The sequence below is a fragment of the Drosophila willistoni genome (genome assembly GCF_018902025.1).
Source record: "Drosophila willistoni isolate 14030-0811.24 chromosome XL unlocalized genomic scaffold, UCI_dwil_1.1 Seg141, whole genome shotgun sequence".
In the NCBI taxonomy this organism is placed as follows: domain Eukaryota; kingdom Metazoa; phylum Arthropoda; class Insecta; order Diptera; family Drosophilidae; genus Drosophila; species Drosophila willistoni.
The window spans coordinates 12,390,726-12,417,663 of record NW_025814052.1 but is presented as its reverse complement, the minus strand read 5'-3'; the positions used below and the strand labels follow the sequence as shown (position 1 = coordinate 12,417,663).

At 37.9% G+C, this 26,938-nt stretch overlaps 2 protein-coding genes across 2 annotated transcripts; one reads left to right on the top strand and one right to left on the bottom strand.

The window, feature by feature from the left end:
- The first annotated feature begins 10,305 nt into the window (after window positions 1-10,305).
- On the top strand, window positions 10,306-11,349 carry LOC111518482 (WD repeat-containing protein JIP5-like). The gene is made up of 2 exons (XM_023175323.2): window positions 10,306-10,775; window positions 10,845-11,349. Exons 1-2 carry the CDS (start codon window positions 10,433-10,435, stop codon window positions 11,255-11,257), a joined length of 756 nt encoding a protein of 251 aa, XP_023031091.1. The 5' UTR covers window positions 10,306-10,432; the 3' UTR covers window positions 11,258-11,349.
- A 10,499-nt stretch (window positions 11,350-21,848) lies between these two features.
- Window positions 21,849-22,590, bottom strand: LOC6641467 (E3 ubiquitin-protein ligase PPP1R11). Its single transcript, XM_002064180.4, has 2 exons — window positions 22,414-22,590; window positions 21,849-22,335 (listed from the first exon to the last, which is right to left on the bottom strand). Exon 2 carries the CDS (start codon window positions 22,332-22,334, stop codon window positions 21,930-21,932), a length of 405 nt encoding a protein of 134 aa, XP_002064216.2. The 5' UTR covers window position 22,335; window positions 22,414-22,590; the 3' UTR covers window positions 21,849-21,929.
- Window positions 22,591-26,938: the final 4,348 nt, after the last annotated feature.

Genomic DNA, 26,938 nt, shown 5'->3' with positions numbered 1-26,938 from the left:
TTCACTTGGAGACTACTCGTTTCCATCTTTAGTGTTTTTCTTTGAAGTCTTATCCACAATACTTACCACACCCAAAGGCAAAGAAATATGAAATCATAACTATACTTGACTTTTCTCTGGCCATTTCTCATTTCGCTTTTCTTTATACTTTCTCTCTTCATATGAGTATGTGTTCAGTCATATCTATATATATATGTGTATATATATATTTTGAGTAATCTACATAGTGGCCGCTGCCCCGTCTGGCACGATTTATGTTTTGTTAATTCTCTTGCCAAAACTCTTGGGCGGACAGATAGACAGAAACAGAGAGAGAGAGAGAGAGAGAGAGGGACAATCCCATAACTCTATGTACAATAACTCACATATGACTTATGTGGCATTTAGTTAGGCAAAGAAGAAGTTCCACTGACCCCCAAAGTCCACCATATCGTCGTCTTGGTTGTCGTTTTCTTCTTTGGCCTGAAAATCTTATTATGTAAATGGATTTTTGGCTGGCTTTCAAAAACGAAAGCCAACGAAGACGAAGCGAACGAAGAAGAAGATGATGAAGAAGAAGGGGAAGTTGAAAAGAAATCTATGAGGGTGGCTCACCAATTTTCTTAACTCAAAGTACATAGAACATGCAGTTTTCCTCCTTCTCGGCTGATCGAATAACTCACTCACCTGAAATGATACAAAAAATACAAAAAATGAAGTTATGGTTAGAGAATTTATTTTTTCCCATTTTTTCCACCTTTTTTTCTTATTTTATTCAAAAATTTAATCAAAAATTGTTGAAAAATTTCTTATCAAAAAAGAAAACAAAATTCATTGATATTTAATCCCATAAATCGTAAACTCCCGGAAAACCGGAAAGCAACCCAACCCAATCCAACTAGCAGCTGTCACAGCCATTAAATTACCGCAGAGCGAAAACAAATCTGTATAGAAAAAAAGTACATATACATATATATCAATTCTGAAGGCAGCCTAGAAAATTAAACGAAGGCAAATCCAGAGCTGAGCAGAGGAAGGAGGGACAGACCGCGCCAGTGAGATTTGTGAAATGAGCGACGGGCAATTTGTAAGCCATAAATTTTCAACTGAATTAATGGCGTTTGAAATCCAAATGGCGTTAGAGACACGGCCCTTCTCGGCCATCTCTCGCAATCTACCACTTAACCACTATACCATAGTTTACCCCTCGACCATCATCTCCTGCTGGCTTTCGCAATCATGAATGCCTTGTCCTGCTGCTGCTGCTGCTGCTGCTGCGGCAGCTCCTGTCTCGCGAATGGAACGAAATCAATTGAATTAATTATTGGCGCTTAATTGATTGAAACGAAGCGAAATCCCTCCCTCTTTGTCCCCTTCTCTACGCCCACATCCCATGGCTAACAAGCAGCCCTCCTCTCGCCTTACTATCCCTACGTCCCTTTTATCATCATCGTCATCATCATCGTCATCGTCATCCACATCGACATCGTCGTCGTCATCATCAACACTTTGCCCAAGCATTGTTGTTGCTAAATAGAGCGTATTTTAGCCATTTCATTTTCATAAAATCAATTAGCCGTCGACGTTGTGCCCCATTTTCCAATGCAACACAACACAAAAAGCAACAACAGCAACAAGAATAGAAAACAAAACCAAATGAAAAACCAGCACAAAACCAATAAAAACAAACAAGAAGAGTAGAGCATACACTTGTCCAAAAAAATATGATTTCAATTGGCCTTGAAATGCGAGTTACTAATCTATTCCACATCAATTGAATTGGCTATGATCATTTTAAACTTTATACCATACACACAAAATATCCATGGGCGAGTTACACATGTAATCGATAAGTTCAATTGTTCTTTCTAATTTCTTCCAGTGTATTCACATTTAGGAAATGGCAAGTCAGCCCCTCAACCGGTGAGTACACTTGAAAAAAACAGTCCGAATATAAAAACAAAATAGACAAGAAGCAAATTATTATTCTGGGTAATCGTTTTTTCAATTGAAAACAATTTTAAAAGCCCTCCAGTTAGTAGGCCACTTAAATTGACCCTAAAAAGTAGGCAATTATAACATGTTGATTGCCAAATTTGTGGGTAATTTAATGAAAAGAATGGAAAAAAGAATGGGCCATGAATGGAAACATATTCATGAATAATTATGAAATACTAATTGCAAAGAGCATTCACACTTTATTGAATCATTCGTTGCTTAAGAGTCACAATCATTCATTCATTTGCATGCACACATCAAGTGATGACTGGATGCTGTACCTTTCTTATCGCACACACACACAGACACAGACACTCTCTACATACATATGTGGTGCAGTTTTGTGCACATTTGAAATGAGAGCCAAAATGGCAACGTGGCAAACAAGAGGCACACACACACACATATGAACACCTTCGCCTTACCCTGCCTCTTCACTAGCGATCCACTCAGCCCCCTTACAACCATCAATCAGTCATGCGGTTGGCGCAGTGTTGCATACTTTCCGGCGCCTAACGAAAAAAAGAGAAAAAAAATGGGCCGCTCCTTGACGTTTGGCAGGCAAACAGAATGTAACAGAGCTGAGTTGAACAGAATCGACTGAAGGGGGAAAGCAAGCCAGCCAGCCAGCTGGCGAGCAAGCGAGCGCACGTTGACCTTATTTGCATGTTGCAGCCGCGAATCAGTCCAATCCACCTCAAAGCATCTGCACCGGTACCACCTCCACCGCTCCCCATCCTGCTCTTCCTTCTCCTTCTTCAAGCCTTCATCTATTTGCGGTGGTTGGCCAACAAATTGAAACGAATTCTTGAATCGTATTGGAGTTCGAATTGCAATTGAAATTGGTTGCTACTGCCATGCGAGGGGAAGATGAAGAAGGACGACCGAACAGGATTGCATAGTGAGTGAATAGCCGGGCTACGGGTTTTTGGGGCTGCTGCGGGGCGCTTAGGATGTAGGGTATTTTTGTGGCATGCAACGAAGGGATTTGGGGAGGAGGTGGTGAGGTGTTCTCGCTTTTATTGCGGCCAAAGTTTTCTGTGTGTTTCGTTTCTCTGTTTTGTTGATTATTGTTGCTGGCGTTGATTTAATGCAAAAGCAAAAGCAAGCAAAAAAAAAACCAAAAAGCGGAAAAAAAGAAAGCCGACAACGGCAACAACAACAACGACAACAACGTCGACTGCAGCAGAGGCAGCGGCAGTGATGTCGATGCACCATTAAAAACGGGAGAAGAAGTAAAAGCGGAGGCGGCTCTGGTAAGGGGCAAAAACAGCAAAAAAAAAAAAAAAAAGACGCAAAAAAAAGAAAATGTTAAAAGGCGCTTCTAAGTAAATAACTGGGTTTATGGGTCGATTGGGTGCACCAAATCGTGAGCTGAAACAAGAAAAAATACCAGAAAGATACTAGGGAGTGAGCGTGTGTGAGTGACAGAGATAGCAAACCGAATAGTGGGCTAGAGCGGTGTAGAGTGGCGGGGAACTTTACGAACTTTTGCGGGATGCATAAGTGTGGCGGAAGGAACCGTTACAATTGATGGCACACACACAAGCAACAAAGCAAAAAATGTAAACCAAAAGGAACAGAGACACTGAGAAAGAGTTGGATGATTGAATTGAGAAAGAGAATGCGAGAGATATAGAGAGAGAGAGAGAGAGAGACAACATACAACGAATATCTATGCCCTAACAGAAGAAAAACCAAAAACATTTTTAAATAAATAGACGTATCCAGAGCTTGGAAAAACGTTGACCCTTAAAGTATGCAATAGGCTGGGAAGAATTAATTGCAACAAATTAATAACTTATTTAAAAGACGTCTATAAACAATGTTTGAGAATTATTTGTTATCCACTGGAGATTTTCTTATATGTTTCATAAAGCGAACAATTCTGGGACTGCATATTGCCACATCTTTAGATCTGCTACTGATTATATATTAATATATATATATATGTATATGATTTGGAACATGTAGCACACTTTATTTAAAAGCCTAAAGTGCTTTAAATAACGTATATCCAATTCAACCTATTAATAAACTTGAAATACAATTCAAACTGCTAATTATTATTGATATATTGCGTCTATTAGTTTCTCAAGCCCCTTTCCACTACCATCGATAAAAAAAAAACACAAATACAATTAGATATATAAATAATTAACTGACATATTTCAAATTGTGGTTTCTTTTGAATTTGTAAATTTTAAAATTAATCCCATTACAGGGAACTGCGAGTGTGATATCAGTAGAAACAAAAGCAAATGAAAGGGGAATGTATTGATAATGGTATGCGTATGTGTGCGTGTGTGTGTGTGTGTTTCAAATGGAATTAGTAATTAAATGTGACTGCAGGGCTAACATTTGCAGCATTTTTTTTTTTTTGTTTTATTGTCTACTTTGTGCGTAATTGCATTTACTGATTTCTCTTGATTTTCGACCAAAAAGTGGTTGCCCAGGCAATTTTTTTTGTTTGTTTGTTTGTTTGTTTGTTTGTTTGTGTATTTTAATGGATTGTAACATTGTTGTAGTGAAAAGCCACCGCAAAATGGCAATAAAACATTTCCCTTTGGAAAATGCAATAAGAAGGAAAATTCCATTGAATTTTCACCTGGATAAATGCAAAATATAAGTGAGTTAAAAATCAAGTCTGCATTTCGAAAATGTGCTTCAATCTGCATACTTTTTTTTTTACCTTAAAAACATTCCGCAATGAATATAATTTATGAAATTTCATTCTTCATTATTTATATGTGTTTAAGTGAAATTATTTTGCCATTATATAATTTAATATAATTAATAATGTTTGCAAAGTAAAGATTAAATATTAAAGATTTTTATTTTGACTTTGGCGTTGGTCGCTAACCAAAAAAAAAAAAAAACCAAGTTCAAACCGGCTAAAGGCAATGGCAAAAGAGGCAGCAAAAGAAGATTAAGAAGGCATGACCCGCTGCACTAATGTTGCACACTTAAGCACACACACACACACAAGCACACATGGAGAGAAAGAGAGAGACAGAGAGCGCGAGAAGCACATACACAGAGAAAGAGAGAGAGCGAGAGGGCGACAACGGGGTAAAGGCAGAGTCTGAGTATTTCTTAACTCAAGCAGCGCCAAATGCAAACAAACAAACAAAGTTAAAGCTCACATGCTAGTGTGTGTGTGTGTATGTGTGTGTGAATGTAAAGCATAAGATAGACAATTACACTTTTGCTACTGCGGAGAATAAGAAGAAGAACAAGCACACACACACTCACAGAATAAGATAAAACCAGAAAGAGAGAGAGAGAGACAGAGACAAATAAACGCTAAAAGGTAAATGAACTTTAGCACCCAACGAGGTGCAGTTATGTCTGTCAAGTTGTACATATACATATATATACATATATATTTATCTGTGTATGTCTAAATGTGTGCATGTTATTTGTGTATAAGTGTGTGTGTGTGTACATCTGCTACTGCTGCCTTTTGGACAGACGTCAAAATTGCATTGCATTTTGCCAAGAGTCACGCTTTAATTTCTTATGCACAAAAAAAAAATGTATTTAAACCGACTTATGTATAAGTAAGTATACATAAATCGACGAATTGTTTAATACTCTTTTTACTTTAAATTAGGAACGAAACTGTTAAGTATAATACCCCTATTCCCTTTGGGCTAATTATATTTATTGATGCAGAGAGATGTTTGATAACTCTAAAGTGAAGGCATTAATATGAGTTCAATCCATTTTACTATATTTTACAATTTCAATTAACAATCAAAGGAAAGTGAATACCACTATAAAGGAACTGAAGAGGGTTTTAACTAAAGGTTTACGAACCTTCTAAACCTTCTTATTTTTCAGTCGTACATTTCGTACAAAGATAGATTTGAGTTAACTTGCAGCATCGTTTGAGGGTCAAAAATAAAATCGTTAATAATAGTTAATATGATTCTCTTGAAACGAAAGGATAAGGATAAAGGATTAAGATCTTCTGTCAACATGAAATAAAATTGATATGAGTCTAATCTCTAATTAAATCCATTTCTCACTACAAATACATATTAGCTTAATACGTGAAACAACATGAAACAAAAATAAATGAATTATGACCGCAAAAATGTTTTGTGCATTAAAATTGTTTTTTGTATAGTGGAAAATATAAAGCAATTTGCTTGTTTGTTGGTTTTTCTCTGCCAATTTTTTTTTTTTTATTTTGCTCATTGTGTTTTATTTGTTGCTGTCTTTTAAATCAATTAATCATACAATTAAAATCAATTTATATTTATTTCTATTTATTACATTGCCAATATTTGTATGAGGCCAACTAACCAATTATACAATGTAAATTTAATTACGAATGACAGGCAGGTCGAACGACAGAGAACGGAAAAACCAAAAACTGCTGCCTACTTTTTTGGGACATGAAAATGAGAATGTTCATTTGTTTGATAGATGGAACCAATACACGTCATAAATTGAAATGGTATAGAATTTCAATAATTTGGTTGTTCATTTGTTTGATAGATGTTTGAGCCAATATACGCTCTAAACTAAAATGGAATAGAATTTCAATAATTTGGTTGGTTTCTCTTTTCCAGAATAGTTAGCTAAATTATACCCAAATGACTTTTGTTTAGCATTTTGGGATGCTGCACTTGCTGCATATGAATTGTGGTGTTAATTATGAAGCTTGACACGAGCCACATCTCTAGGTGTGTGTGTGTGTGTGTGAGAGCATATGTATGTGTGTGACTACTGGAAAGTTAAATTGGGCCTGGATTTTATTTTGCCTGTGTTCACAGCTGCATTTCAAGTCATGTTCACACACAAAAGCATAAATTATGCGAAAGTGTAAAGGAGAGAGAAAGACATGGAGAGAAAATACATGTGTGTGTGTGTGTGTGTGAGGCAAATATTTGCTGTACTTCTACCCATATTCTTGCCTTGGTTTCCTTACTCTTGCTTCAACAATTTTCAATATCAGCCTCGGAGCAGACCGCTGGCGTTACCGGCTTCATTTGCATTTTCTAGTCAGGCCCCTTTTTATGCACAGCTTGCACTTGTTTATCATTTATTACTGCTGCAGTTATAAAATCCTGCCATTTCTGCATTTCTACATTATTTGTCTAACTCGACTGTATATCAGACCCTTCTCACTCCCCATAACCATCTCTCTCTCCCTTGCATATTTTATTTTTAGCTGTGACTTTGGTTTCGTTTTCGTATACCATTTTTATTTGCATTTGCTGACAATTTGCAAATGATAAAAATATGCACATGAGAAGAATACACACAAAAATTTAAATAAAAGAAAACAACAAGAACAACAAAAAAATGACGGAATGAAAATCAAACATTTAATCAAACAGATAACAAAAAAATTATCACAAAAAACTTGGCGTATAAAGGATCAACAAGAGCTATCAAATGAAATGATATGCATAAGTAAGAAATTGCTTGTTTGTTAATACAAAGAAACGATATAAATTTGATTTATTCTTATTCAACTGACTGTAACACAAAGCCAATGACTTCAATTTATTATATGAAAAGGGTATCAGTGTGAAAAGACGAGTCGATATAGCCATGTCACGCCTTCAATTAGGAAGCTGCTGGTATCTAAGCTTTTTATTGTCCAATCGAGATGAAGTTTGACACAAACACATACAACGACTCCTTACAGTAGGCTTTGTGAGAAATGTCTCATAATAAAGACAAGAAGGGGAAAATTAAGGATTTTGAAATAACATTTACTAAAAGGGTACATGAACTTCGGCGTAGACAAGGTTTAGCTTCTCTCTCGTTTTTTTAGTGCTCTGTTTGTCACATTTTGCCTTTGTTGAAATTCGCAGAACTTAGTGCAAAAATTCAATTGCAATTTATTGTGCGGTTTTCTTTAGTTTGTCTATCTTTCAATTGCTATAGCTATCCCTTTCACAAATAACCGTTCCCCAAAAAAAATAAAAAGAAAAAAAAGCAAAGTCAAAACCGCAACACTTAATTTTCTAACAACAATAGCGGAACATGAAGAGAGAAAGAGGGCGAATTGTTATTGTCTTAGTTTTTATTAAAATGCGTTTTTATTAAAAGCGTCATGCTCAAAAAGTTGTCAAAGGCAAAAGCGAGAAAAAAAAAGTACAAACAACAAATAAAAGGGTGGAAAAGAAGAAAAAAAAACCAGAAGGGACCTATGCCAATTTGTGTGCAATTTAAAGTGGTGCAAGGGAGCGAGTGGCGGCGATGGAGAACGCAGAATGGAGTTTGGGGCGGTACATGGCCAGCGGGAATACATAAAAAAGTTGCCAACTATTTAGCTATAGAGTAGAAACTTGGCAGACACAAGACCACAATGGAGCAGGACCACGACCACGACCACGACCACCGAGCGAGAGAAAGAGAGAGAGAGAAAGTCTAGGACCAAAAAAGCCATAAAGCGTTCAACAGCAGCAGCAGCAGTAGCAAAAGCGGCTACCCATGATGAAGGGATCAACGGGGGGAATAGAGACGTTGTAAACTGGTGGTGCGGCGGCATCCTTGTCTGCATTAACGCTGGCCAAAAAAAAAAAATAGAAAATACAACAACAAGAAGCAAAAATGTGAAAAATCTCTGCAGTTGAAGTTGAAGTTTTTCGCAGTTTCTTCTCTCCCACTCGCTCTCCCTCTCTCTCTCTCTCTCTCTCTCTCTCTCTCTCTCTCTCTCACCCTGCCTTTTTTTCTCTTCTTCAATTTCTATGCCATTTGCAATGGGCAAGGCGAAAAAAATTATTTCGCGAACAAAGCAAAATCTTTACCAAAAACTCCCTCCTCCGACGTCTCTCCCCTCCTGTACAAATATGGATGCGGCATTGTTGCAACAATAACGGTACATTACAAGTGGCAGGCATCGAGTTAGTTAGTTTGGTATACTGTCCTGTCCTGTCCTGTCCTGCTCATCCTCGTTTTTAGTCTTGCTGCGGTCTCGGCAAGTTGGTTAAAAAGTTGTTGATGCACTTGCTCCAGCCAAAACCTTGTTCACTATATATGTATGTCTGTATCTATGTGTGTGTGTGTGCCTGCCAGAGGGATTGCCGTTGGCTAGCAAGAGAAGTGCTGTGCGGAGAGCAAATGGACAGACGGCGACATTTGTGCTAATGGCTGCCAACGACCTGAGGTCTGCACTAAAGGGCCAAAAGCAGTGAACGGAGTATAAATGCATGTGCTTTACCACATGGCAAACATGTTGCATACTTTGCGGTGTCAGCACAAAAAATTCCCCCAAAAAATAAAGTTACAACCGAAAAAAAAATAAGTGTAGAAAAAAAATGAAAATAAATTGAACAAATTAAACATTGTGCTAACAATGTAACGACGAAAATGTTTAATTAATAATAATAACAATGCAATTTTCTGACACAACAAAATGGCGCTAAAAGGGAACATTAATTTCAACACTTTTTAGAATATCCTTTTATCTCCTTTTTTTTGGAAGCGGTTGTTGCTTCTTATTTGAATCAATTATTTGTTCAAAAAGTGCTTTATCTTTTGTATTATATGCATGATGATGCATGAAAACTTACTACATGACAGATATAAGAATATGCCCTATTACTTAGTGATGCCAAATAAAAATCATTAATCGATTATGCAATCACATGATTTATCGAAATTGTATGTTGATTTATCACGATTTAACGAAGAAATATTAATGATTAATCGACCAAACTAGTTTTTTTTTTTTGTTTCGTTACATTTTTAATATTTTGAAACTTATTTGTAAGGCAAATGTGATTTCAAAGTTAAATTATAACCAAAATTAGGCATTTGTATTTATGCATTGAAAAAGAGAGGTTTATGCAATTGAGTAGTGGTTAATCTGTTTCTCTTTCAATGGCAGGAGCATCTGCTTAGGGGGAAATATAATCGCCATGTTGAAATATATAGATATCATTGGACCTTTGAACCAAATGTTTAAATCAAATTCATCTTCGCGAGTAGATGAAATGTCTTTGAGGCTTTCGTTGTGAATGATAGTTAAGCTATTTCTGTTGATTCTGTTGATTGAGATATCAGGATCTTGGAAATCAAGTTTTGTCTTAAACATGGGTCCAAAAATTTTCTATAGCATGTGAGTCATTAATCAATAAACGCCTTCAACTAATCATTTTTCGATACAGTTAAGTCATAAGCTTGAGCAAAATAATCTATCTATATATAACCAATCAAACTAAACTCTTTAATCGTCCTCTAAATTAGAAAACTTAGTAAGCAATGTGCGACAATATGAAATATTTATGCTAAAAAATAGAATCTAGTTAGCCATGACGTGACAGTTTTTTGGACAAAAATGCTACCTTATCAACTAATGCCGAATAAATATCATTCAACGTTTCCAAGTCGTAACGAACACACATATTTACAAAGTTTCGAAAATTTCATAGGATTTCACAACTTTACACATTTTAAGGACCTTTTAACGCGTGTAAAAAATAAAATGGATCAACGGCCAACAGGTTCCAACAAGCGTGGCGATGACAGTATTTCAAATTTGCTTGGGTATAGCCAGTCGGAGTTTGACATGTTTGTATGGGACCAGTCAGAGTCGCGTCAAGACTTTTCGACGATCAGCGAAACGCAATCGACTATGAACATGGAGGAGGATAATGGCACCGATAATGAGGTCGAGTTGTGCTCAACAAACCTACTTCCACCCAACTCAATGGATCTGCCTAGCTGCTCTCAACCCCGTAACTATGTGGACTGTGCCCATTCCCGTGGCCCCGCAAATCTTTGTGGTGGTGCCGAAACTAATATATCGGAATTTTCCTTAAGTCAAGGTACGTTACAGCAATAGTTAAGTCAGGTTTCGTCTGACCATAACATGTCAAAATTGTCTTTGCGTAAAGGAACATTAGAGCAACAACTAAGTGAAGCCTCGTGTAATACGTCGCAACAGACCTTGGGTCAAGGAACATCTCAACAGCTGTTAGAACTTGGTGGGAGTTCAACTGGATCAAAGATCCGACTCTCGAAGTCTGATAGAAAAATAAAAAAAAAAGAAAAGCAACAGCGTAAGATGCTCAGGAAAATGTCATTGCATCAGACTCTTATGGATCGTATGAAACAAACTAATAGCGCCCTTAGTGCCCAAAGCGTTAATACATCTGAGTCATCAGTGTGGGATGAAGACGACGACGACGACGACGACGATGATGATGACGATGACGATGAAGATGACGATGACGATGACGACGACGATGACGACGATGACGATGATGAGACCAGAAAGTATTTACCCACAAAACTCCGCAATCGATAGTTACATTATTATTAAATTACTTCAGTTTGGTGTCAACAATTTTGGAATCTTTTTTTTTTGGATATCTCAAAACAATTTAAATTTTCGGTAAATCATTTAAAAAATTAAACATATATAAAAATGTAAGTTTCAAATGATTTGAATTTAAAATTTTGTATTAACAATTATCTTTGACAGTTGATGTGCGAATCTTACCCGAAGTATTGAACCAGTTCAATCAATATCATATCAAGCTTCTTATTTTAGTTACTTCAACCAAAAGCGGATGAAACTAAAAACGAAATAAAACATGGAACTTTCCCGCAGAACATCTTGTTGCTTTTATAATTTCCGGGGCTTATGCACCAGCAAACACTTTTTTTTTTTTTATAAAAGAGAGAGCGAGAGTTTAGAGCGAGCGGCGGGAAGGAGAGAGAGAGAGAGAGTATGTAGGAGGCGAGAAGGAGGGAATTGCACTAAAAATGTGTCAACACACGACAAAGCAAAAACAAACAACTCAAGTTCTTGTGTTACTTTTCTGTCTGTGTATGTGTGCACACAAAAGAGAAGAAAAGGCATCTTTCAACTCCACAAAACTTTCCCGTATGGGGTAAGAGGATGATGTCACCCCTCAACTCCTACTCCGTGTTGTCCCAACCCTTCTCGTCGTCAGATAAACAATGCAATGCAATGCGCCGCGACAAGGACCAAGACCAGACCAAAACTAGAAGTCGAGTCACGTGCATGCACCATTTGTTTATGCCTTTTACTCCTTTTTCGCATGTTCTTGCACCTAAAAAAAAAAAAAAAACAGCAAATAAATCCTTGTTTTTGTTTCTCTTTGTTAAGTTCGTTTTGTTCCGTTTCTTTTCGTGCCTCTGCCTCTTACTTATTAGATGGCTTCTACTTTTAGATTTTGTTAGAAGCCTGCAAAATTTCTTTTCACTTCCAAAGAAAAGAACGTCTTATCATATGCAAAGTCCATGTGGTGTGATCAAAATATCAGTTTCTTTTCCGTTGGCTAAGTTTTAGAGGTTAGTATAAGTATTCTATTAAAATTTGTTTTATTTTCCAATTTCAAAAAGGATTTAAACAAGATTTTCATTCCTTCTTTCTCTTTCTTTCATTCCCTGTCTCACTTGCAAGTTAATTTGGTAATTTGGTCTCAATTGATTTAACTAAGTCATTAGGCAATATCTCTTTTACCTTGAGAACATTGATTATATTGTCATTTTGTGTAGATGACACAAAATGCGGTATGTTTATCCTCTTGCTCCTGCTGTCAATTTGACAGGATAAGCAATTAACATTTTGTCTCATAATTTGTTTCTCTACAAACTCCATTTGAAGCTTACCTGCAAAGACAAAGAGGAATGATGTGTGTGATGGAGTGAGTATAAGATTTTGGGCAAATCAAAGTCAAATACATTTACATGTATGTATATATATATATATATATGTATTTGTATATAAATAGGAGAGATAGGTAAAGTATACAGATTTAGATTCAAATTCAGTCAAGCAAATATGACAACAAATTAATGCAAAGTCGTCTATCCCATCAAAGGGAAAAGTGTTCGCGTGGAAAGGCAAATACAAAGGGGGAGAATTGAAAGGTTAATTGAAGCAATTTTCAGTCAACTTGAGGCAGAAGTTTACACACACCAAACAAACCATGCGAGTTGCTCTTGTTGTTGTTGTTGTTGTTGTTATTGAGGCTCTCAGCTGCAGGATAAGTCCATAAACTTGTAAAATGGCTGCCACACGCATTAAAGCAAACAATGCGAGGGACTCAACTCCAGCTGAGGCACTTCTCTTCTCTTTAGTATCTTCGCCTTGTCTTGTGTTAAACAATTGTGCGCGTAGTTAATTTCTACAATTTCGCCTCCCGTCTTCTACCCGGCTCCGCTCTGTTGCTCTATCAACATTTTCACAATTATTTTTCTCCCTCTCTCGCTCTATCCTTTGTGCCTTGTCTTGTGTTTTGTCTGCGGCAGACAATTGAAAAGGCAACGACAATACCACATACATTGCGTATACGTAATGTGCCAAAGTTTATACTAAATTTATGTTAATTACTTGACGCGTGAAATTTGTTACGGCAACGGAGTTAATATATACATAGACCAAGTCTAATAATAGAAAAATTAGCTTGAAATAATAGAAAACCTGCCAGAAATCCTATTAAATGCATTTCTATTAGATGCCCTAATAAGTAGGCTATACATAATTTTGATTAACTGTCATATCCCACTCTTGGTCTCTCCTAATGTCGTAACCAATGTCAATAACCATTAAAAGACAACACACGTCGGCCATGGAAATGGTCACGTGATGTCAGTCGACAGGATAATAGTGAAAATCTCCAACTGTCTCTCTTTCTTTCTCTCATTCTCTATTCAGGTTCTAGAGCCAAATGCTGCAGTTTCAATCTTTCTGATAGAAATATTATTTCCATTTGCTTTCAAAATTTCAGTTGTGAATAAAGTTTGTTGGGGGGAAAAAAAAAAACATTATTTTATGTTGACTCAATCATCGATCTAAAGGTAAAAGGAATCCAACTTAAGCCAGTTGTTGTTGTTTTTATTTTGTGAATTTTGTTTGTTGGCTTTCTCTGTGTGTGTGTGTGTGTGTTTTGTTTGCCAGCTGTCTGCAGTATGGCAGCAGCTTTCGGCTTTCCCATGACCCAGCAATCTACGCTTATGCCACCTTCTTTTGCCTTCAACATGATGTGGCACAAATGGCAATGCGCTTAACGTGTTCCGTGTTCCATGTTCGTGTTGCTGTTGCTTTTGTCGATGTCATGCATTGTAGTATGGCGCTGACACTGCAGCAATCGACGTAGCTAGAATGCGAAGTATGAAGATGGCTGGAGGACAGTGTGCCACAGCCCCACACAGAGAAAGGATGAGTGAGGAAGAGATAGAGAGAAAAGGCATAGGGAGAAGGGAATGACGATACGATGGTTACGTTGCCCCACGCGCAGACAATTTATAAAAGCCACAACAAATGTCGTCTGAGGCTGCTGTGAAACTTCTTCGTAAATCTTTTTGTACAGACAAGGACGACTACGACTACGACGACGGCGACGGCGGCGGCAACGACAACGATGACGACAAGGAAAACTATGACTAAGGACTTTGATGACGTCGTGACGCGACTGTGAAGGATTTTCTTAGCTCACTCGTTCTTTCTGTTCTTGCTGCTGTTGTTGTTGTTGTTGTTATTGTTGTTGTTGGCTGCATGTTGCCGTCAGCATGTCAGAGCTCTATCACGTACATAAGTGTAAGTGTAGGAAAAGAAGTTTTCATTTTTTTCACACAAAAGACGAACTGAAAATGCCCTTGACTAAGGAGCTGACCTCCCCTAATAACAAGCAGAAAGTAAGAGAATTGAGAATTAGACTGTTTTTGAAAACCTTCCGCCTCATTCAGATATCAGTAAATGAATTTTCAAAGCAATCGCCACTGAACTGTTGGACTCTTGTCTTGGTTAGGGTATTTTTCATGTTTAACCTCTGGCTGTGTTTTGCTCGGTTGTAAACATTTTGCAGCTGTCGTTGTTGTTGCTGTTGCTGTTGCTGCTGGTGCAGCCTTTTTGCTTTCATTAAGTTAATCCAGACATGATCATGCATACATTTACCTGACAAAAACAAAAAGAAGATATAATAAATAAATAAAAGAAAAGAGGGAAATTTTATGTATTCAAGTTTAGACAGAGTGTCGACTCATGGCCTACCCTATACTCAACACATTGAAACCTCTTTTGGTGAGTAGAAATGGCATCTTGAATTCAAAAGAAAAGAAGGGACGAGAATGCCTAAATGAGTTATGATTACAGGGTATAACAAGAAGGCTACATTTTCGCAACATGTTTCTTAGGATTTGGTTATGCCCTTTGGCTGCCTGCGGCTGTCTCCTTCGTCTGGAGCTTAAGCGTTCATAACATTTTCATTTTTAATATACATATATACAAATATATATGTATATGTATAGGTATATAAGTTAGGCACCTTCGTTTTTGGACCCCTTGACAAAGTTTTTTATGTAAATTTCCTGCTGATGCTGCTTCTGTTTTAGGCGGCCTTTTTTGTTGTTTTACTTTTCGCTAACCATCTGTGCACCTGTGTGCCAGCGACAGAGAGAGAGCGAGAAAGAGAGAGAGAGAGGCGCAACCAAAAAGAAGACCATGACCATGATAGAGACCGAGAGCAAGCAAAAAGGGAAAAGAGTCAAGAACTTTGGTTTGCTTAAAAGCTCAGGGATTTTTCTTTTCCTCTTCCTCCTCTTTTTGAGTTGTTTTTGATTTGTTTAAAATGTTTTCTCTCAGAAAATGATTTTTCATTTCATATTCAATTTATTTGAAATCACAGAAAATCACTAGAATTCAATTTTCCCAACCATCATCGAAGGCAAAATCTAATTTCCCTATCAATTTCCACCTAGCCACCAACACCATGCCGAAACCAAAACCAAAACACAAAACACAAAACTTTTCTTTTCAGAGATTGCCCATTTTAAGACTTAGACGACGACTTTCGATTGCCATCAAATTGAAGTTTGAAAAGTGTAACAAAACTCTTCATCTTCGTTGTTGCCGCCGTTGTCAGTCCCCCTCACCTTCACCTCAATCACAAAAACATAAAACAGAAGGACAGGCTATCCTATCCTATCCAGGCCAGGATGGGACCGAACCAACCAATGTGAAAGGGACCAAAAGACAAGTTCAAAGTTCATGCTAGAAAAGAACAGGAAGCAACTTTTCTCCAGCATGGTTGGCCATAATCTGGGAAATTAATTGAAACTGAAGCCATGTTGAGGGGCCATCAAATTGAAAATAAATAAATGAAAAAACAACAGCAACAACAATAAGAGTAACAACAACAACAACAACAACAACCTTCACAACTTGCAAGCCGAATGATTGATTAAGTCATGCGGTTGATGGAAGTCAATTGGTGGCTGCAAAACGGGAAAAGGGAAATGAATGGATGGGGGGTAGCTTATAAGGGAATGGGCCAGCCAAAGGAGAGTTTCAGTTTGAGTTTGAGTTTGTGCCCAGTCATCAAATGAGATTAGACAAGTCACTGAGCCGAAGACAAAAACACACACACAGAAGAGAGAAAGAGAGAGAGAGAGAGAGAGCAGAGACAATGAGACACCAAGTCAAGTAGATAGAGAGAAAGAGAGATTAGAGATTCACACTGACAGATGATGAGAGGTTTGTCCATCCATCCAACCAACCAACCAACCATCCATCCATCCATCCATTTATTCGTCTTCTGTCTATCTAACGTTTGCAAAACTTGCACGAAAAGAAGCCAACTGAGCCAAGTTGCCCCTCAAGGTAAGCCAAAGTCTTTGCACCAAACGTGTAGATTCTTGACATGCCATTCAAAACGCTACCCTTTAGTGAGTCACAGAGAAAGTTGACACCGGTTACAGACATTTTAAGTTTAAAATAATAAGACTTGACCACGACAAAAAAATACTTAAGTCTTATTTAATAGAGAGCAATTGCCTGGTAGATCACTTTTAGGCACCTCACAACGTGCAATGTCTTATCGAAAAGCCTTTTTATGTTTACTTTACTTTTAGTTTCTATCGACGTGTTATCTTAATTTGTAAACATGGCCATTGAGTAACATTATTCTTTAATGTCAACAGCATTTGCTTGGTAACATGGCGTATGAGTGATATTATAATTAAATTTTAACGCTTCCTCCGTTCAGAGCGTCTTTTTTTCAGGGGGAAGACATTTTAGTTGTTCTTGGTCTGATAATTATCTTAAGCGTTTTCCAGGAAACAATAAAAAGTTGTAATGATGCGTGTTGGCGTGTGTTCACACAAGGGGAATGAGAATATATGAGAATTTTCTTAAGATTTCACGTTGGGCTACAAATTGTTTGTTGGTGCTGTTGTTGTTGTTGCCTGCTCATAAATATAAGGATAATTAAGTATGTTTCACACATAAGCCCACTCTGCTGCCGTTTCACCCCCGTCATTTCTTAAGTTAGCCTTATTAACCCGAAAAAATGACACAAATATTAATTTGCCACACACACGCACCATCTTTACCCACACTCACACACACACACACACACACACACTGACAGACACACATGACGGCCTCGCCTCCTGTGTTCCGCATAGCCATTCTTCATCAACAAGGAAGAGAAGCCTAAACGTAAACGAGTAAATTGGCAGATTTAAGCAGTAAACAAAGACAAAAAAAAAAAAAAGAAAGAAAGAAAAAACAGTAAAGAGAAAAGGAAAACAACACCTAAGCGTGTGTGTGTAGAGGGCGGGTGTATGTGGGTGTGAGTGTGTGTGTGCGAGGCATGAAAATATAAAGAAAAATGTCAACAATCTATTGACAGCTGAGACTCGGTAAATGATTCGGGAGAGGAAGGAGGGCTCGGTCGGCTAGGCTCCTTGCTTTCCTTGCGGATTCGTTTCGTAGCAGGAGGTCCCAAAACAGGCCACGTAGCAAACAAAGCCATAAGCACCACTGCACACACACACACACACACATGACAGTGGGTAAAAGAGGGGTTTGTATGTGTGTGTGTGTGGCTGTATATTTTGACATCATTTTGTTTGTTGGCGGCCACCAAATTGCAGCCGGAGCAAAGCTCGTAATTTAGATGTCAATAATTTTGCACTGCATACTTTTTTTTTTTTTTGGGAGGCATAGAGTAAAACAATATTACTGCCTCCCTTACTCGCACTCTCTCTCTCTCTCTCTCTGTCTTTCTCTTTCCCTATATATGTCTGTGTGCGATAATGACAAGAAGAATGTTTTTATAAAATAAATAAAAGACAACGAGCCACCAAAATAGAAACAAAAAACAAAAACAAAACACCCAAATGATGCATAAATGATAATAATATATGTGAAGCTATGAAAGGGCGAGAAGAGGCGTGTACTAGTATACGTTTCCATGTGTATGTGTATATGCGTGTGACTATAATAATACCATCAAATTAAAATTGTAATTCAAGTTTATGTTTTTCTCTGACTCCTCCTATTTTGATACTCTTACAAAGAGCCTGCATATATTTTCAATGCATTTCATTTGAATGTAATTTTCATTGACCAAAGAAATGTTCTTGAAAAATATCACTCATACGACCTGTGATCAACAAGAAATAAGCAAAAAAAAACTAACAAAGCTTCATGACTATGACTTATTAATTGATGTCTCCCTAATTAAAACACAACTTGATGAAGAAAATTTTAATAGAAATAAAGCAAAATAAATGCAGAGTATGCGCTGGCCCTCAAACTCCCTGCATGAGTTACACATACCCCAAACACACACACTCACACTCACACACTCGTTCACTCATACACCCCTACACGTCCTGCTTGGGGTGTCCTTAGCTGAATTGTTCTCTTTCCATTTTTTTATGTATTATTTGCCATGTATTTATGGCCTAATATATTATATATTTATGTGTCTGTCATTTAATAAATTTTGCTGATAATGTCATAGACATCAGCGTTAAAATGACCCACGGCACCTCACCACATGTGTATGTATGTGTGTGTGTGTGTGTTAGTGTTGGAGTATTTTGGCCTATTTATTACTGTGTTTTGTCAGTGAAACTCATTTAAGTTTTGTTTTTGGGAAAAGGAACAGAGAACGAGAGAGAGTTTACTCTTATGATTTGTTTTTGCATTTGCAAAATTTTTAAAGGAAATACAAGAGAGCGAGAGAGAGAGAGAGATGAAGATGGAGAGGCATGAAGAGTGGTATCCTTTTAAGGGTTTATCCATCATTTGGAATTTGCAGTCATCATTTATCCCTTTTTTTTTCTTTTGCGACTTCTACATATCATTCCGAATGTGAATTTCTCAGCTGACTCAGCTGTCAATTTCCCAAATCTCGTTTGGTTTTCACCCATGTATGTGTATATGTATGTCTCTTTCCCCCCTCGATCTCCGCGGGTTCTCCCTTCTCGACACTGGACTCATTTTTGCATATATCACATATTGATGCTCGAAGACCATAAATAAAAACGACAATGACAATGAGCCTACATTACCCAATCTACCTCTACCTCTACCAGACCGACCTACGCCGTCCCCCAGAGCAGAGGAGCCATCACTTGAATCGATTGTTGGCAATGAAGTCAATTACATAAACGACAGAAGAGCAAAAATATATAAATAAAAAAGAGAACGAAAGAAAAGAAATGACAGTGGTAGAGAAGATGAGCACGAGCAGCTGCTGGTGGAGCTGAAATGAAACCGGAAACCAGAGCAATTCACTCAACACAACAACAGCAAAAAAAAAAAAAAAAAGAAGAAATAAAAAAAAGGAAATAAGGCAAAGAGAGAGAAATACTCAATGCATGCCACGCCCCTCCGCCCATCACTAGGGGTAATATTATTTGATGTGTTTTTCTTTTCTTTATTTTTTAACACCCAGAAGCGTCAAAGTGGCGTGTTCTTGCTTTTAGCCCGACTTTTCCACTTTCCCCTCTCTCCCGGTCTATCTCCAAGCATATCAGTGGTCTCTTCCAATTCCCCTTCTCTCTCTCTCTTTTCCTTTCTCCAGCGACGGTTTCCAACACAGTTGCACTCCTTTTGTGAAACATTTAAAAAGCACTTAAGTGGAAATTAAAAAGAAATTATTCACTTTGGCACATTTCACATTTACAGCAACAACAAGGAGAAGGAATGTGGTATGCGGCATGATGAACGGGTAGGGGGATTGAACGAAGGGTAAGGGGCATGAAGACAAAATTTGGTTTCAGCTGGCTTGGGTTTAAGGGGTTTTTGGGCCTAGGAGATAGGAGATAGGAGGATTCAGGCATTTATTTTTGCCTTTATTTTCCCCATCCCCAATTCTCTCTCCTGCCATTCCATTCCATTCATTCATTGTTTTGTTGCAATTTTTGTGGTTTGCCTCATTATTTGAGCTCTCCACCTTCTGTTCGTGGCTTTTGGGTACTTTCTCCTCCTTTTTTTTGCTGACCATGTTCCAGAAATACTTTTCATAACATCTTTACCCCTTTGCCTACGCCTCCGCCTTCGCCTGTGACTATCCTGTGATGTCTGGGTGGTGGCCTTCCCATTGTGTTTCGCATTTTTAATTGTGGCTTATATTTAGTTTGTCTTTGCAGTGTTGGCCACTTTACCACAATATTTAGTATTATTTTAATTGTTTATTCAACCTCAAAGACCTCAAACACTTGGTCAAACACTTTGTTTCATGGACGGGTGGTCATAAGTGTAGTGAAAGGGTCAAGATCAGATAGAAAGCCACAATGAGTTGTACCCTTTTATTTTTCTATTTTAATTGAGACAAGTATTTTGCAAAGCAAATGAGCAAATGGGTGAAAGGAACAACAAATTCTTACAGCTCTACTAAAAAGTAGTGAAAGAAATCAACGTCAACCCATTCCCCAAGTTAAATGAAAAAAAAAAAACAAAAAATGGAATTTAACACAAAAACAAAGGCGAAAACACACACAAACTGACTGCCCAACCCTTGGACAACTTTCTCTGACTCTGCCACATGTGGCACATACATACATATATACTATATATGCGGCAAATTGTAAATGTATATTTATACAAATGTACGAATATGTATCATGTATATGTCTATGTGAGATGATGTTTTTTTTTTTTTCATCCTTTTGCCTGTTTTAGCGTATTTCATATATGTATATATTTTTTTTGTTTTATTTTTTTAACGGGCACTTCAAATGCGGTTTGTAGGGCCCGCGGAGACCTCATAAAAACGACTAACGGAACTCATACAAACACACACACATATATATATATAGATGCATGTATATATTAAAATGTGGTTTAATGCCACAGCAAGGAGCCAGCCCCCCCCCCTTCGCTAGCTTCACCCCTCAAAAGGGTTCAATTCAAAAGCAAAAACGAGGGAAGCGAAAAAAAAAAGAAAATAGGAAATGTTTCGCTCCATTTAAAAACAAATTCAGTTTTTCGCTTCTTTTTTTTTTTTGGGGGGAACTCGTAGGTTGGTAGCTTGCAAATTGGTGCCATGCACATGGATTGCATAACTTGGCTTTTGCTCGAATTTTTCTCAACGAAAGTTCAAAGTTTATAGCGGGCCACAGTGTGAGCACAGACAGAGACAGACACAGAGAGGAAAATGAAAAATTCAACCAAAAAAGAGAAAAAAGAAAAAAAAAACACAAGGAAGGGAAAAGAAAATATATAGCAAAAACCGCCCCAACATGACGCAGTGCATCCAGGCAAAAGTTCATTAATCTAGTTACAAGTTTGCGCAGACAGTTCGCATAATCAATCAATAGATCGACGGGTATATGACGAAAAAGAGCCTGACGAAGTCTGCTCCCCTTCTCTAAAAGTGTGGAGGAGGGGGTGGGGACGAGCCCGGCATGGCGAATGAAAATCGGGGGCGCGCTCTTTCTATGTAGGCGTGATGTTGTTGGCGACCCATTTTTTTTATGGCTTTCTGTGGCCTTGCCGGGCAGGAGTGATAATCGACCACGTCATGAAAAAGCAGATGGAAGCCCTCTCCCTTTTTCATTTTGGTCTTCAATATATTTTCCAGAAATTTCATTCATTTTCAAAGACAAATATAATTAAGCAAGAGTAATTTGGAGCTGGTAGACTGTGTAATCGTTTATTTTTGTATGTTAACAGTGTGTACTACACAAAAACGAAATAGTTTTTCAATTTACTTCTGACCACAACATGAACAACCAGCAGCGCATCGTTGGTGCTTGATGAAACGATTTATTTTCTTCACTTCGGGATGACCGTAGCAATGGTCAGTCTCATCATCGGACGATGAGGAGCTCTCATCGAATGCATAGGGTTTGCGATAAATGCAACAGCATTTCGATTTATGACGATTCATGCCCTCATTATCGATAACGCCTACATGAAAGCTAACATGACGCTCTGATCCTTCATTGCCCAGGCGAAGATGCAGACGAGCAATTTCGGTTGAACTGCTGGCAACTGGCGTACAATTGGTATTTGAATTCGAATCGGTTGCCGATTTGGAGGCCGAAATAGAGGTTGAACTATTAACGGAATCCCAATCATTATTAACGGGATCGGCTGGCTGATGATCCATGCTGAATAGGAACAAGAGAGAGGGGGGAAGGAAAGATACGTAATCCATAATTATCTACAACTTGAATAACTCTGCTTACCTTGGCAATCAAGAGTTGTAGAGTGTTATGGCAAATGTTTAAGAACTGTTAAGAATTTGAAAACCAAAATGTGTTTTTTCGCTGTGAATTTTCGTATTTTAATTTAAAAATTTAGTTGACTTGTAAGTCCGATGGATGAAAGTGTTTTGTGAGTATTGTGAATGTGAATGAGCTAAAGTAAACTCTTGAAAACTTGTATAAAAAAGCAAAGGTAACATGTTTTTGAGAAAATCAAACATTTCAGAGTCAATATATATTGAGTGTTTACTAGTTTTATTGTATTCTAAACTTTACCTCCATATGAAGGATATTACTATTGTTAAATTCAAAACTTCGATAAATGATATTTTCTAGGCTTTTCGAATTACTTAGACTTAAAAAAATAACAACTCGAACTTTAAATAATTTGCCAATTGTTTACAGTGGCGGATTAAGCCAGTGTGGGGCCTTTGCAATTCTGTTAACATAATTATTTCAAACAAAATCAGAGATTTTCGGTAATAATTCACTTTGAATATTAATCAATAGGTATATTTTCCACAGCAACAAAGGAAGAAGTTAGTTTTAACTAATTTAAATAGCGTTTTAGACAAGAATAAGTTATTACTTTGCTTCTTCTAATGATTTCTTGGGGCCTCTAAACGCATTTCCTATGGGTGTAATCCGGCACTGTTTAGTTAGCATTATTTCTCACCTATATACCTTTGAATATATATAGGTATGTATGCATTTGAATATATGGTAAGTTTGCTGACCTTTTTGCAGGTTTTAGACGCCGACGCCGCACAGTCAATTTGGCAGCCAACAAAAAGAAAAAAAAAAAGAAATAATAAAAATAAAGATGGAAAAGAGTCGAAAAAAAATCTCTTGCGCACGATTTACGTCAATTGGGCGGTAGCCAGGACATGCACACACATACACACACACACACACACACACAGCAAACCCTTTAGCCAATCTATCCGACTCCCACTCCCCTCGCTCACTCCACTTCTCTGTCTAGTCCTCTGTCTCTGTTCTGCTCTGTTCTCTTTAGGCCATTTCTATGTTTACCTAAAATGCAGTTTTGCATTTATTATTTTGAGGGTGTACGGGCTGCAGTTTAAATTCGTTGGAGGAGAAACGAGAAGCTTTTGCCACTTTTCGCTTTGAAAATTGAAGAGAATTTTCGCCCATTTTGCAACCGAATTTTTCCTTTCTTTTTTTTTCTGCCTCTTCTATTTACGCATGGCAAATAAATGTTGAAAATAATATGATGACGGGTGTTTGGGGTGTTTGCCGGGGCAAGAGCAAGGTGCTCCTAGTGTAGTGAAGCCACTGCGGTTGGCATGTGGGGGTTCCAGGGGTTACAAGAGTTAGCAGTTAGTTAGAGCGGGCGGGGCCAACATGGGGTTAAAGAACTTTTTGCACCAGCTTTTTTGGTTTTTCGGCGTTTTTCTCTTTAGCTTTTTCTTTTTGCCATTCGGTTTTTACTTGTTCGTTTTGGGTTTTCTTTTTTTTTTTTTTCTTTTTGGCTCTTGTCTGCGTTTATCTGGGGGCATTAGGAAGCAAGAAAAATTATGTTTGCACTATGGTCAAAAAGGGGAGGAGTGAGTGAGCTGGGGGCGAAGAGTGCGGGGAGATCAGGAGGTCAGAAGGAAGAGAGTTCTGCAGATAATAAAAAGAAGCCGCAATGTCGCTTTCTCTCTCTCTCTCACTCTGTCTTTCTCTGTTTGGCTGAAGCCAACGACCCTGAATGAAAAATTATGCTCAACTGCTGTTTGAATAGTTAAGTTTTTTTCTCTTCGTGGTATACGAAAACTGATTGTAGTGAGAAATGGGTAAGGCGTCAGGGAAGGGTTGGGGAGGGGAAGGGAAGGCGGCATTTAATGGCGTTCGGTTCAAGTGCAAGACTCTAGACAAGGTCTGACAAATGTGTCGTTGCCGTCGTCGCCATTGCCATCGTCAGTGAGCCAAATAAATGTTACATTAATTGAGCCGATAAATTGTGCGAAAGGAAAAGAGTTAAGTTTAAAAAAGAAAATCGGCAGACAAATGATTGAAATACTTTGGCCAAAAAACCTCAAAAAAAAAAAATAAGGAAATAGAGTTTTGCACACAAATAGAAATAGTTTTCCTCCACACGCAAGGCACACACACACACACACACACACACACACACACACCCCAACACATATACACCAACACAGACTGAATAATAAAAATAGTTTGTAGGCCTTTATCAATTTTTATCTTTTGTAATATTTCCGAAACATTTGCCATTATATTTGCATTAGTAGCCACAGCTTCCGCACATCCGCCTCAGTGACGCCAATGAAAAGGAACACCACAAACCCACACACACGCACACGCACACACACACCCCTCACATCCACATACACGGGGAACTAAGAAATAAGTAAAAAGAAAAGCCTAGCCATTCGGTCCAGTCCAGTCGGAAGAGAAAGTGGGACCGATGTCTTCTTCTCTTTTCTATTCCCAAGCGGAAAACTGCTTATCACACATTTCCACACAGCCACGCAAAAATCACACACACCAAACTGAAATACAATACAACCAGAATTGTTGCAAGACCACCACTGCCACAGTCGAGGTGGGGCAGATGTAGGGAGGAAATGCCTATCTCTCCTGCGGCTCTTGCTCCTCCTGTCGCTTGTTGGTAGTAAAGTAATAGCCCAAGCTCACAAAGAATGATGCGTAGACATGATTTCCGTGCGGTTGATTTCTCTTTTTTAATTCGGCCGCACGCACAGTGGGTTTAGGTCTATTGAAAATGGATATATATAATGTTTAACTCAAAACAATTTCTTAAATGAAATCAAAGAGTGTTGACATTTGAATCATACAGAAACTAAAATCGTTATATAGTCAATGGATGTGTTTTGAGATCAAATTCTCACATTCAATGTGTGTTAGATAGTTTTTCGACCTAATAATTTGTTGAACTTGCTTTGAGTCACTGTATTTAAACAGCAGGCGGGCTAAACTATTTGCTTAGGGATTTAGTTTCATTCTCCTGCTGCTGTACGGGGTACCACCGGGGTACCGACTGGCTGGCTGGCTGGCTGGTTTTGCATGCCGCTGAATCAAGTGGCCTGCCAGATCCTGCTGCTGCTTCTGCTGCTGGAGAGGCATGTAATTCATCTTATTCCCCAGGAGTAGCAGCAGCAGCAGCAGCAGAAGTAAACGCAATGCCAAAGAAGCACGCGGGGGGGGGGGTTGGCTTACAATTCCGGCGGGTAAATTGCGGCAAAAGGCGTTGCTGTCTTCGCGTTGTGCGTGTCGTTCTCCACAGGGACATAAATGCCATTTGCCAAAGGACCAAGAGGACTAACAGAAGACGTTGCGAAGTGGCACGCCTCACGCGCCTCATTACGTGAATTCCCTCTCTCTCGGCTCTATGTCTCTCTCTCTCTCTGTCTCTCTGTCTCTTACTCTATCTCTGTGTGTCTCTCTAGCTCATCTGGTACGCATAAAATGCGTAATGAATTTTAGATTTCATTTCAAAGAAGAAAAGTTATGGCCAAACAGCCTCGTCTTATCATCAGGCTCATCAGACGGCCAGAGAGTAGGCCAAAGGACACCTTTTTGTGTTGTGTTCTTTGATTTTCCTTCTATGTTTTTTATTATTTTTTATTTTTTTTTGGGTTAGAAACAAACATTTTTATGTGGCACATAAAAAGCGTGTGAAATGTTTAGCCCAAATGGACTGCAAATAGTATTATGTGATAATAAAACTATGATATTGCTACCGATTTACTTCAAGCACACACACACACAACAAGCAACTTTCATTTCAGCAATTTAGTTATACGAAATTCATAATTCAATTACTCTACTGGTATTTCGAGTAGAGCAAACTCAATTAGTTCCTTCCTTTTGACAAAAAAGAAAGCAGTATCTATTTGGAGATATGTATATAAGTATTTCTTGATATTATACTCTTACTCTTGATATAGTCAAAATGTTTGATTTTATAATCGTCTAATCTGAGACTTTTTACTTTCTTTTCAATTTCATTTCATTAACACATTCGAAATCCCAAACGAGTCATTCGGTTTTTCGGAAATTCAAAGATTGCTTCTTTTGTAAAGCGATATCTAATTGATGGAGTAAATGTTTCCTTTTAGGGTATCTTTTAAGTCGATGTTGAAAGAAAACAAGTGTTTTTTTTTTTTTGCTTCTGTCACCCTAATTTGAGTGGATTTCTTTAATTTCTTTTTGCGGCAATCATCAATTTATTGCAATCAGTTTTTATTTGCCCAGTGCTTTCTGTTGTTATGCTTCTCTTGGGTTTCTATTTAAGTTTGTGCTTAGTTTTCCTATTTATGATTGTTTGCTTTTGCTCAGTAGGACGAGAGACAGAGAGAGAGAAAAAGGAAAAGGAGCCAGCGCTTAAGTAATCGAAATAAATCATATGACATTAGCTTTTCGCTTTTCATTCTATTCCTTTTTTTTTTTTTTTGGCTTGTTGTCCTGGTTTTTGTCTGCTAAAAATCTAATATAAATTCCATTACAATTATAT